The 12,261-nt window shown below is 43.8% G+C and overlaps 2 protein-coding genes across 2 annotated transcripts; one reads left to right on the forward strand and one right to left on the reverse strand.

The window, feature by feature from the left end:
- The first annotated feature begins 803 nt into the window (after window positions 1–803).
- Window positions 804–4,591, forward strand: pold3 (polymerase (DNA-directed), delta 3, accessory subunit). Its single transcript, XM_037459468.2, has 12 exons — window positions 804–932; window positions 1,486–1,541; window positions 1,719–1,818; window positions 1,904–1,943; window positions 2,033–2,165; window positions 2,248–2,500; window positions 2,604–2,676; window positions 2,813–3,002; window positions 3,236–3,333; window positions 3,440–3,525; window positions 3,646–3,724; window positions 4,254–4,591. The coding sequence occupies exons 1-12, from the start codon at window positions 876–878 to the stop codon at window positions 4,448–4,450; spliced, it is 1,362 nt and encodes a 453-aa protein (XP_037315365.2). The 5' UTR covers window positions 804–875; the 3' UTR covers window positions 4,451–4,591.
- Window positions 4,592–4,604: 13 nt separating this feature from the next.
- LOC119209857 (sodium- and chloride-dependent betaine transporter-like) lies at window positions 4,605–9,080 on the reverse strand. The gene is made up of 14 exons (XM_037459469.2): window positions 8,834–9,080; window positions 8,614–8,748; window positions 8,348–8,485; window positions 8,122–8,221; window positions 7,709–7,841; window positions 7,433–7,567; window positions 6,187–6,290; window positions 5,969–6,093; window positions 5,787–5,899; window positions 5,563–5,700; window positions 5,378–5,480; window positions 5,206–5,306; window positions 4,959–5,126; window positions 4,605–4,825 (listed from the first exon to the last, which is right to left on the reverse strand). The coding sequence occupies exons 1-14, from the start codon at window positions 8,988–8,990 to the stop codon at window positions 4,718–4,720; spliced, it is 1,758 nt and encodes a 585-aa protein (XP_037315366.2). The 5' UTR covers window positions 8,991–9,080; the 3' UTR covers window positions 4,605–4,717.
- Between the last annotated feature and the right edge of the window lie 3,181 nt (window positions 9,081–12,261).

Consider the following 12,261-nt stretch of genomic DNA (forward strand, 5'->3'; position numbering starts at 1 on the left):
TGACACTTGATGTTGTTTACAGTTTCTTCTTTGAAATGCTCATTTTCAATCGCTGCCTCCGTCCTATTCCGTTCCAAACTATCAGCTGTCATCTTGTGAATGAAAGACAACAGGTATTTGGGACAGATGTGACACGTGGAGCTTTGGGTGCACACAGTTGCAGACTGAGGAGAACGCTGAAGGGTGTGCCTGAAGCTAAGATATCACAGTAAATACAGGAAATGTTGCTTGGACCTGAAATCTGTGTTTTTATAAAGGAAAAGAGTCGTGAGTTGAAGAACCAAATGGATTATAAATCCAGAAAAAAAAGCATTTCTTGTTTTTGAGGGCATTTGTATTAAACTTGCTGCAGCCAAACAATTGTCTTGCAGGCCATGTGATGAAAAATGCCCAAAGATTTAATTAAGTGCAAGGACTGAATTTGTGGAGATTTGCATAAATTATTCACACGTCTGTGTGTCTCTGAGCTGAAAAGTTGATTTGCATGATACAAAATAATAAAAGTACAATATTGTCTCAAGAAAGAGTACACTGGTCTTAGATAATATACTTTAACACATGAGGAAATGGGAAGTGATTCTTTTGTCGACACCAACAAATGGCTTTTACATATATAGCTAATTCAACAAGGATTAAACAAGAGGGAGGATAAAATGTGTATTTTTTGATCAAACATTACCACAAACAGAAGTAATTAGTGCAATAATTCTGGCAATAGGACTGAATCTTTCGATAGTCCTTGGCCTGTAGAGGGCGCCCTGCGGCGGTCATCCCACCGGAAGAAAGAGAAGGAACACGTGACATTTCACCGGAAGTAAATAACCTGTTTTCGCGCGCAGTTAAATAGGAGCAACAAGACGTCCCCGTTGAACAAAATGGACGAGCTTTATTTGGATAATATCGACGAATATGTCAACGACCAAGATAAGATAGTGAGTGTATTTTATATTCGAGAAGTGTTATTATATTTTCTTGACGTCATGCGGGTCGACGTACCGACACTAGCCGTCGTTAGACCCGCCTTCACCCGGTGTGATTAGCCGTTGAACCGCCTCCAGTAAACTAACGTTACCTGTTGCTTCCTTCTGGTTAATGCTTTTATTTGTAATGATATGGCTCAAAACTGTCCACTATTTGTTTCCCGCTTTGTGGTTAATTCAGCGTATGAATGATCTAAAAAGATGGAAACCTTTTGTTTTTATCTGTACGTTTCAACCCGTGCTGCTCAACGGCGGGGTTTATTTTAAATGAAGGAAATGTTGAACAAGAATCGGATATCATTCAATGAAGGGGTCAGCTTAAAGTGTAACGTCGAACGCTAACGATGATGCAGCTGAAGCTTTAAAGCATAAACTGACGCCACGTTTTAACGGCTATTCTGACAAATGAAAAGCTGTTGTAATGTTAGTCGGTGGCCACGGCTCATCTAGCTAGTAAACCCTCAAATGTGGCCATCAGTCATTGGTGTTTGTTTCTGTCCAACAGGTGACGTATAAATGGCTGAGTCTCACTCTGGGGGTCCATGTGAACACAGCCAAACAGTGGGTGCTCCTACTCCTTCTTACTGTACCCAAATGTCACGTGTTTAAATGTTTAAAAGCTAACTGGAATCCCAAAGAATACAGCAAACAACTTTTAAGGATTGATTAGTTATTATTTAGTTATTACCATCCCCATCCAAATGAAACTGACTGATTAAAATGTGTGCCTTGTCTCAGAATGCTCTTCCATTATTTGGATCACAAGAGGAAGGAAAGCTCGGCTCGGCTCCACGCCACCTACCTGGTGTCCGGGAAGTTTGTGGACAACGGCCAATCGGTGAGAAATACAACAAACCAACAAGACCTGCTTATTTCTTCTCGTTTCTTTTTTATTGTGTTGCCGACGTTGTGTTTGTTCTTAGAGTCACAAGGTGTCCGTTGTCAAAGAGGACCAGTTGGAAGGTGTGTAGATTTACTGACTCTGTATCTGTCATTTCTTTCTATTGGGTTCATCGATGGTTATTTCGCCTCGTGTGTTTCCTCTGTGACAGATTTCAAATCCAAAATGAGCTTGATCGTCAGCGTCCACGTCTACAGTGTCCAGAAAGCGTTACTGAAGGACAGCGGCCCGCTCTACAGCGTCGACTACGATGCCGTGAAGGACAATCTGAAGGACTGCAGCAGGTGTGTTGCTCCTCCAGGGGAGGACTAGCTGTTCCTAACGACAGGAAGGTCCACTTTTCCTATCCGTCTCCTCTGCCTGCAGATACAGCGCGATCAGCTGTGCCGACGCCGTGCCCGCGTCCTCCGGACTGCAGCAGACGAGAGAGATCCAGCGGGCTCCGACGCCAGAGCCCGCAAACAAGAAGCTGTGCGCCAACGGAGACGCCAACGTGGCTTCCAAACCTCCCAGCAAGCCGCAGAAAGGCATCATGGGGATGTTTGCAAACAAGGCCGCTCCCAAGAACCAGGACAGTGGCAAAGCCGTCGAGTCGGGGGAGAAGGAGGGCGCGCCTGTGGTAGGCCTCTGTGGTCTTTGGTGTCTGATATTTACAATGAGGTATCAGAGTAAAGGGTTGATCTATTTCTCCTTGTTTTGTTGCTGCTGTTTGGTGTTTTTAGGCCGATGCCCCCAAAAGTAAACCAGAAGCAAAAGCCAAATCTATGATGAACTTCTTTGGGAGTCAGGCAGCAAGTGAGTAATATTGTGTTGTGAGTGTAAAGGTTTTATTTGGTACTAAGTGTGAGCAGGATGACGGGACTCTAAGGGCTCCGTCATCAGGCATTAAAGTTGATCCCTTTTCTACCTAAACACTCATGGTTTTCTTTAGAGAAAGCAGAAAAAACGGTGACGACTGAGCAAGCAGCTCGGTCATCATCATCATCATCAACAACAACAACAACAACAACAACAACAACAACAGCAGCAGCAGAGCAACGGCGTCCTGAAGAAAAGAAAGCTGCTGCTGCTGCTGCTGCTGCTGTGGAGCTTCCTAAAGAAGCCAAGAAAGACTCCAGGAGGTGTGTGTTTTTTCATGTAACACTCAAGTGGGGAAATAAAAAGCTTTGTAATTCACATGAAGGATTTGCACTCAAAGCTTTGGAATGAAACACAGACAGGAACCCTTTCATTTAATGACTAAGTGTAGAAATACAAAAGCTTTTGTATTTAACTGGTCTTCACTGATTGACTTGCTTCAGCAAAGTCAAATTAAGCTGTAAATGTATTCAAATAAAAGTTCTTCCTCTTGAAGCAAAAGCAAGCGGCTGGTGGATTCAGACAGCGAAGAGGAGAAGATGGAGAAGAAAAAGAGACGAAGGATCAAGAAGCCTGAGAGCAGCGACGAAGATGGTGAGCTGCTTAAAATGATTCAAATGAATGATCCTCCTTGTGCTCAAACTACAGGCGTATAGATGGTTTATTTATTTCATAGGAGACTAATCTACTTGTTCTTCAGTCATTCCAGATTCTCCTCAGCAGATGGAAACCAGAGCACCTTCCCCGAGTCCCCAGAAGAAGGCGGAGCCTGTTTCTCGTTCTCATGTAAGTGATTAAACCTGCTGATCAGATAGAAAAGTGTCTTTAATGCTGTTAGTAAGTGATCATCGGCTCTTTATGTGGTTGGCACCAAATAGCTTATTCCTGTTTTTGTTTCCTCCACAGGGGAACTCTGAGATGAAGACGAGGAAGAGGAGACGAGTCCTCAAATCTCAGACGTTTTTAGATGATGATGGATGCATCGGTATGACATTCCTTATTCCTTAATGCGACTCATTTTCACAAAACAACAACCATATGCTGAAGATCTACACAGCTCACATCATGATGTAAATGTTTTAATGATTGTTCCTCATTCCACGACAAAATAACGATACTAAGCAAACTAATACCTTTTTGTTGTCATAATGTACAAAAAGTTGAAATTTAGTTCAATTTAGCTCTGCAACTAGTGATTTTCAATCAACTTACCATTTATTTATTATTCCACTAGAGAACAAAGAAAAGCCCACAGATATCTAGATAAAGGCATTTTGCATAGAAATAGATTTATTAGATTAGTCAATTGACGTTTTTAGAAACTTCCTCTTTAATTTTTTCTTTAGTTTTCTTCACTTTGTCATTATGGGATGTTGTGTGTAATAAGGCTGTAACCCGAACACAATGTGGAGAAGTGCTGTGGATTCCTTCCAGATGGCCTGCACACACACACACACACACACACACACACACACACACCATAATGTGCCTGATGCATCCGTTTCCTCCCTCAGTGACCGAGAAAGGCTACGAGAGTGAATCGTACTCAGAGGACGAGGTTCACGCCCCCAAAGCTCCAAAAGATGTCGTCCCTGCAAAAGCAGGCGCGAGTAGCAGAGCGGACGAGAAGAGGAGTCAGAAGAAAGCGCCCCCCAGCGCGAATAAAGGCTCCAAACAAGCGTCCATCGTGGGGTTTTTCCAAAAGAAATGACATTTTCCGTTGGGACAGAAGAGCAAGGAGCGCCGCTGCCGACCCTTTGTGGTGACCTCTGGGTAAAGGTCAAAGACGCATCGCTCGGGCGATGGAGGACCTACTTGAACTACATGGACATGTCCAAACTAGAAGGACAAGCATTTTGGACTCCACCTCCATTGCCAAATGTCCGACTCAATAAAGATTAAATACTGAAACATGTTTAGTTTATTCCACTTTCAAATGACCTTCTCTGAATTAGTTGGAACAATTGGGTGGGGGAAACTAGGTCGTCTCTGCAGTCGTCTCCAGTTCCACAGCCGTTCCCTCTTCTCCTGCTTCTCCGTTGGTCCAAGTCAGATCTTCAGCAGGACGACAGAGAACAGACAAGCGCTGGAAGACACAGACAAAAACCTTTTAATAACCAGTGATTCTTTTATATCATTAATCAGATATGAAAAATAAACATTTAGCTCTTTTTTTTTATGCATCCGGAGCTCCAGAATGGTCTCCTGTGAACTCTGACCTGTCGGATGGTTCCGGCTGCAAAGCACATCTGTCCAGCTGCCCACAGTGGCACCATGACGACGGAGGACAGCGTCATGGTCCATCCCAGTGCGTAGGCCCAGTCCGGGTAGACGTACTGGTTAATCCTGAGGTGTTTATAGTCCACCAGGTACAGGATTAAGGCAATCTGTGGAGGACAGCTTTGAGGTCCAAAGGAATCCCGTCTTTTCCATGTACAGTTCTGTCCCACAGACGGTCCGACTCACCAGGGACAGCAGAGGGATGACGTATTTCCAGCAGAGTTTGAAGAAGACAGACGGCCGCTGTCCTGTCATGTCCTCGATGATGTTCACCAGACGGTCGGCACCTGGTCCACGTGCTACAAGTTAGTGACTCATATCGCCTCGTAGCCAAAATAAGACCAGTTAGTTTTCATACCAAAGGTCCAGGCCAGAGCCAGACACTCGCATAGCGCCATGAAGTAGTGACACGCCCTGGTCATCCCATAATAATCAATGAGCTGGAATATGTAAACCCCTCCCTGCAGCCGGGCGACACAACGTGAAGACGGGGTTTTTCAGTACTGTTTTGTGACAGCATATTGGAGGAAACGTTTCATTCACCTCGGTGACCATCAGCAGATGGAGGAGGAAGAAGGAGGAGCAGATGAAGAGGACGAGCATCTCGTGTCTTCCCGCCTTACGAAACAGCTTCGGGAACAAGTCGCATATTGAGGTGATGAAACACTCCACCGCCACAAACTGGGGGCAAAAAACACAGAAAACGTTTGTCCGCTTACAAAAAGTTGGTATTAGATTCAAACTTAATACAACAGACAGGTTCTTACGTGTGAGTCAACAGTCAGAAGAATGAGCATCAGGAAGAAACAGAAGGTCCAGAACTGGGGCAAAGGCATCATGGCCGTAGCCTGAGGGTAAGCAATGAAGGCCAAACCAGGACCTGTGAGACAGCGATAAATAACAGTGTCACTCCTACGAAGCGTCCTCCTGGGTCACATGGAGTCTGTACCTGACTCCACCACAGTGTCCACAGTGACGCCCTGTTTCTGAGCCATGAAGCCCAGGACGGAGAAGACCACGAATCCGGCAACAAAGCTGGTCCCGCTGTTGAGCAGACTGAGCCAGAAGCAGTCCCTAGAGGTCACGTCAGTGAGATGGTTCGTTTGGGCTCGTTCCATGTAGCTCTCAAGAAAAAGAGACCCACTTCAAAGGGAAAGGTGTACTTACTTATAACAGTTGTTGCTGTACTCATTATAGCTGCCCAGCACAATCAGAGTCCCTGCAGTCAGACTGTAGGAGAAGAAGATTTGAGATCCTGCTTCTATCCACACCTGTTATGACACAAAAGGTACATTATATCCACGGGAGCGTTATTTTCTACACTCATTTGCACTTGATCTAGAGGCAGTAAAACGAATGCCTTTGTGGTTCATAGTTTCCTGTTTTATTTTGAAATGCACACCTCTACTCTCGTTGCAACTCTCACTTTTGTGTTTTCCTGCCACACCCGGACTTGGACCTTTGTATGCAGCACCGAGCCAGAACCAAGTTGCACAGACAAATAGTGCTTCACACAAAGATCTCGTGGAAATGAGTACAGAAATGATGTGCACGTCACAGTGTCCTAACCCGCGCACTTTTTAGTTACAAATCCAGTAAAACTATTGATAAAATTCAATAGATTCAAAAGAATTAACTAATTAATCGCACATTTTGAAATGCATTAATCTCGATTAATGGATGTTGCTGTTGTTACAATGTTTTTAATGAATGTTTGGTTTTCTTCTAAAAGACTAAAAGTAACGAGTAATCACTTTAGACAGTATTTATGTATGTATTTCAGACACTGTTGATTACTTGATAATGTTATTTTAAACACAAAACTACACCCATTTGATGATGTTGGGGCTTTACGCCCCTTCTGTTTGACGCATGGAGTGATTCCTCTGCACAGATCGCTGTGTGTCGCGCTTTCTGTTGGTTTTACTCCTAATGCAAAAAGCTCTGTCCGTCTTGATGGAAGTGACTGCATCCACCGGCCGGTTTGTTTCTGAGGTCCACTTCCGGTTTAACGCACGTTAACTACATACAAATATTTTGTTGCATTAATTTGGCCACATTAAGCGCATCGATTAATGCGTTTATGTCTACAGCCCTCATAAAAATGACTGCGTAATGTATTCAGGGGATTTAATGGTGTTCAAGCATTAGCTCCTTTCATTTGGAGCCAAATGCTGCCTTTAACGACCAAAGATTAAATGAATAAATTCAATTAGCCAGACAGACATCGTTCTTCAGAGATCAAATATTGGTTAAAAGGGTCGCTCGCCTAAATGACCAACCCTGCTGTTAACGTATCCAGGAACCCAATCCCGCTTCAACACCTCCAAATAGCGCAATAAAAGCATTACTAACGTTTTCATGTTACACTTTTGATCTTGAATAGGAGGCCCAACGGGTTTAAAGAGGATACCTCAAGATTTGCCAGGCGCTTCACGTCTGGGTACAGGTAGTAGTAGATCCCTTCCCAAGCTCCAGGGAGAGTAAAACCCCTGATGAGCAGAATCAGGAGCATCACATAGGGGAACGTGGCTGTGAAGTACACTACCTGAAAGAAAAGAGAAAGTCATAATTATTTTTCACAATTCCTAGAAGTAATGGAGATGACTAATGAATTTTTGCTGAAGAATAAAATGCATGATGATGGTTTCTAAAGGTAAAACGTTGTGATTAACGTGTGACCCTTGACCTTTCCGGAGGATCTGACACCTTTCCAGATGCTGAAGTAGCAGAAGACCCAGCAGGCCAGAAGACACAAAGCCAGCTCCCACCGCACGCTGCCCAGCTCCTCGATGCCTGCAGAGACACCCAGCACCCGCCGCCTGAGAGGGAGGCGGGGCTTATACTTGATGAGCAGGTAACAGACATGTCACCTGGTATAAGCTAAAAAACCATCCATTTTAGAAAAAAATGATGATAATTCTTTTTGTAAATATCAGAAGGTATTTTTTTTATAATTTGATAACAAAGACATGGAAGGCAAAGTAAATGTCCACCTGATTTTATTTTATAGCACATTCATTATCCAGGTTTGTTATAAAATGTAATAATTAGAATGGATTATTATTAAGCATAATGCGATGAAAGGGAATTTAGACTCACTCCCAGAACTCGGTGGCAGCAGAGGTGTGTTTTTTCAGCACGGTCAGATTTGCTGTCCAGTTGGACGAGGAAGAATCCAAACTAAGGCCCATGCAGCTCGCTGGTGGACAAACGAGGACATACGAGAACGTGGGTACTCTCATTCAAACTAAAAGGACGTCACACCGGGAATCGCTGTCAGAGCATAAAATTCTGGGTTTTCAAGCTTTAGAAAATGAAACCTCACGTGTGTTCCATGAGTTCTCGCAGGTGGCCCAAGGCGCCTGGGCACTAAACGAGAACACCAAGTAAAAGAGAGCCCAGGCTTCTATGATAACGAAGCTGAAGTCGTACAGTTTCACCACTGCTTGTCCATATCCAATTCCTAAAACACAAAAAGAAAATGTTATCTTTTCTTCATAGCGAGATGAGTCTGAGTCAAAATGATGTCTTTTCTGAGGGTCAAGTTTGAGTATTAGTATTAGAGTTTATTTATTCTCTGGACAAACTCGCCTTGGGCCAGAGGACATAACTTCCTCCAGGAGGTGACGAATCCTTCCTGCGTGTACTGACCCACGGAGCTCTCCAGCAGGAACAGGGGTATCCCACACACCAGGGCGAACAGGCCGTACGGCACCAGAAAGGCCCCTGGGTGGTAGACAGAGACGTGTGCATGTTGGGACCAGTTGATTTCAGTGTAATCGGATCTGGGTCCAGAAGCTGCATGACTCACCTCCACCGTTCTTGTAGCAGAGGTATGGAAACCTCCACACGTTGCCCAGGCCGACGACATTTCCAGCAACAACCAGGATGTATTCTGTTTTATTGGCCCACTGTCCTCGGTCTCCAGCCCTCTTCTGGTTCTCGGTTTTCCTTCTTTGTCTGTTCATCTTAAGCTTCGTCAGCGTTGAGCTGAAATCCAGCAGTAATGCAAACTGAGCTTTCTTTGCTTTCTCCTGTACCCTCGCATCACTTCACTGAATGTCTGTGTTTTCTGTTAACAGGTGACCTATACACTCACCGGCCACTTTATTAGGTACCCCATGCTAGTAACGGGTTGGACCCCCTTTTGCCTTCAGAACTGCCTCAATTCTTCGTGGCATAGATTCAACAAGGTGCTGGAAGCATTCCTCAGGGAGTTTGGTCCATATTGACATGATGGCATCACACAGTTGCCGCAGATTTGTCGGCTGCACATCCATGATGCGAATCTCCCGTTCCACCACATCCCAAAGATGCTCTATTGGATTGAGATCTGGTGATTGTGGAGGCCATTTGAGTACAGCGAACTCATTGTCATGTTCAAGAAACCAGTCTGAGATGATTCCAGCTTCATGACATGGCGCATTATCCTGCTGAAAGTAGCCATCAGAAGTTGGGTACATTGTGGTCATAAAGGGATGGAAATGGTCAGCAACAATACTCAGGTAGGCTGGGGCGTTGCAACGATGCTCAATTGGTACCAAGGGGCCCAAAGAGTGCCAAGAAAATATTCCCCACACCATGACACCACCACCACCAGCCTGAACCGTTGATACAAGGCAGGATGGATCCATGCTTTCATGTTGTAGACGCCAAATTCTGACCCTACCATCCGAATGTCGCAGCAGAAATCGAGACTCATCAGACCAGGCAACGTTTTTCCAATCTTCTATTGTCCAATTTCGATGAGCTTGTGCAAATTGTAGCCTCAGTTTCCTGTTCTTAGCTGAAAGGAGTGGCACCCGGTGTGGTCTTCTGCTGCTGTAGCCCATCTGCCTCAAAGTTCGACGTACTGTGCTTTCAGAGATGCTCTTATGCCCACCTTGGTTGTAACGGGTGGTTATTTGAGTCACTGTTGCCCTTCTATCAGCTCGAACCAGTCTGGCCATTCTCCTCTGACCTCTGGCATCACCAAGGCATTTCCGCCCACAGAACTGCCGCTCACTGGATGTTTTTTCTTTTTCGGACCATTCACTGTAAACCCTAGAGATGGTTGTGCGTGAAAATTCCCAGTAGATTAGCAGTTTCTGAAATACTCAGACCAGCCCTTCTGGCACCAACAATCATGCCACGTTCAAAGTCACTCAAATCACCTTTCTTCCCCATACTGATGCTCGGTTTGAACTGCAGGAGATTGTCTTGACAATGTCTACATGCCTAAATGCACTGAGTTGCCGCCATGTGATTGGCTGCTTAGAAATTAAGTGTTAACGAGCAGTTGGACAGGTGTACCTAATAAAGTGGCCGGTGAGTGTAAATGTCTGCGACAGAGCTGGTCTCACTTTTGAGTAGACTGAGCCAAAAGCAATCCCCAGAGGTCTTTCACGAAGAGACAATCCATCAAATGCAGCGCATGTGTGTTTTATATTTCCTTAAACTAACATAGTGGCCAAGTGTAATATTCAAGTCTTACTTGGAACAGTCGTTGTGGTACTTTGTCCCTGGCTGTAGGTCCACAGCACAGGGAGCATTATGCAAATGTTAAATGTGAGGTTATTGACAAATACATACTCTGCAAATAGATCAATATTTTAAAGACCAAGCCTAGTATTTTGTATTCCATAACCCTAACCCCCCCCCTCAGCCTCACCCCCTCCATGAATGCTGTGCATTGGAATGACCTGAGTTAATGTATGTGTGTATTCCATAACCACCCTGGTGGCTTTTGTTAATAAAGTGACTTTATACTTTACGTATTGACGGTTGTTCTGTTTTCTAAGTATTGCAGCAATGATTACAGAGCACTAACTGTGCAGAACAGGCAAAGTAGATTGATGTAAGCAGTCTTTTTTATTCCGTTATCTGAAAAAGCTTAGATTTAATGACACAGAATGTTATTTAAAAAAAAAGAAAACATTTTGTTCTGGCGTAAACATTGTTCTTCTTCCAATGTGGGGAGAAAGTTTTAAAAATCCATTCATTAACGATATTCATGAGACCTTTGGTACACAGTTAAAGGGGGGGGGGCTCAGGGTTTCTTATAAATATGAAACTTAGTATCAGAATACGTAAAGACGTATAAAAACAGTGTGAGAGCGTCTCATATTACTGAATCGCCCCCCCGTTGATTCTTCCTCTGGTTCATGAAGAACAGTGGACTCAGTGGTCCGTTGGGACTTGTGACAGCTTCAGGTCCCACAGCAGCCACACCCTGTGGCCAGTAGAACTGGTATTTGGATTAGCCAAGCACTCCGGCATGAAAAAGGATATCCCTCTCTGTTCTCAGGGAGCGGCCTGAAAATGTGTTTGTCCTGGCTTTTGCTCCATTACGGCATCTGTTGAGGGAGGTCAGACGCGATGCCTTTTTATTTAAGAGGAGGCCTCACAGCTGCGGCTCCCTCTCCTGATGACAGCTGAGTCACAGGCTACAGTAACGTCCTCTTTTGGGTTCAATAGCACTATTGTCCAGAAGGCTTCCCTTAAATCTTCCTGAAAGCAGCTTTCAGGAAATGTGTGCCCTGCTGGATGACATCATAGCCGGTGTTTCCATTGAAGTTTTATCACACTTTTAATCAGTGAAATGTATGGCTCCTTTCAAAACTAGACTATTCTGGTCTAAACTATTCTAGAAGTGAGTTTTATGGGTTGGACTGTACATCTTATCTGCAGATCATGCCCCATGTATTAATAGACTTCAAAATTGTTTTAAAGGGTTATACAGGTTTAAAAAGCACAACAACAACATATTTTTTACAAGATTGCAACAATTCTTTTATTGTCAATACACAGCACAGGGTTGAGAAATGAAAATGCTTTTTGGAGTCCCATTTTGCTTTGCAGAGATGTTCGATGTCTGGGATGCGGACCCTCGCCTCCAGCTGAAATCCATGGATGGAGACGGTGTCCTCGTCTGTTAATCGACTACCTTCAATGGCCTAATTATTAATGTGAGGATTTATCTAGATACGTACACAGACAATCCTATTATGTTTTCTATATACATCAATTATTTTCTTGTTAATCTGCATAACAATAACAATATATATCTCATTGGATATTATATTTATATTATAATGGAACTATATTATAAAGGAACTGCATGTTTGACATTTTTTAGGCTTTAACCGGCAGTCTACTTAATTTCAAGAATATAACATATGGTGAGTTTTGATAGATAGAACTACCAAACAAAACTTGAACCGTTTTTTCTCAAATCTGTTCCGATCAAAATATATTTCA

This window comes from Pungitius pungitius, chromosome 15, assembly GCF_949316345.1.
Source record: "Pungitius pungitius chromosome 15, fPunPun2.1, whole genome shotgun sequence".
NCBI lineage: Eukaryota > Metazoa > Chordata > Actinopteri > Perciformes > Gasterosteidae > Pungitius > Pungitius pungitius.

Excerpts from the sequence above, each read along its gene's own strand:
- pold3 (XM_037459468.2), top strand. The coding sequence starts at position 876 with ATGGACGAGCTTTATTTGGATAATATCGACGAATATGTCAACGACCAA. Across the intron at positions 2,677-2,812 it reads CTTTGGGAGTCAGGCAGCAA|AGAAAGCAGAAAAAACGGTG; the intron begins GTGAGTAATATT and ends GGTTTTCTTTAG. Across the intron at positions 3,725-4,253 it reads AGATGATGATGGATGCATCG|TGACCGAGAAAGGCTACGAG; the intron begins GTATGACATTCC and ends TTCCTCCCTCAG.
- LOC119209857 (XM_037459469.2), bottom strand. The coding sequence starts at position 8,990 with ATGAACAGACAAAGAAGGAAAACCGAGAACCAGAAGAGGGCTGGAGAC. Across the intron at positions 7,842-8,121 it reads GCTGCCACCGAGTTCTGGGA|GCGGCGGGTGCTGGGTGTCT; the intron begins GTGAGTCTAAAT and ends CCTCCCTCTCAG. Across the intron at positions 5,701-5,786 it reads TTCTGACTGTTGACTCACAC|TTTGTGGCGGTGGAGTGTTT; the intron begins GTAAGAACCTGT and ends TTTTGCCCCCAG.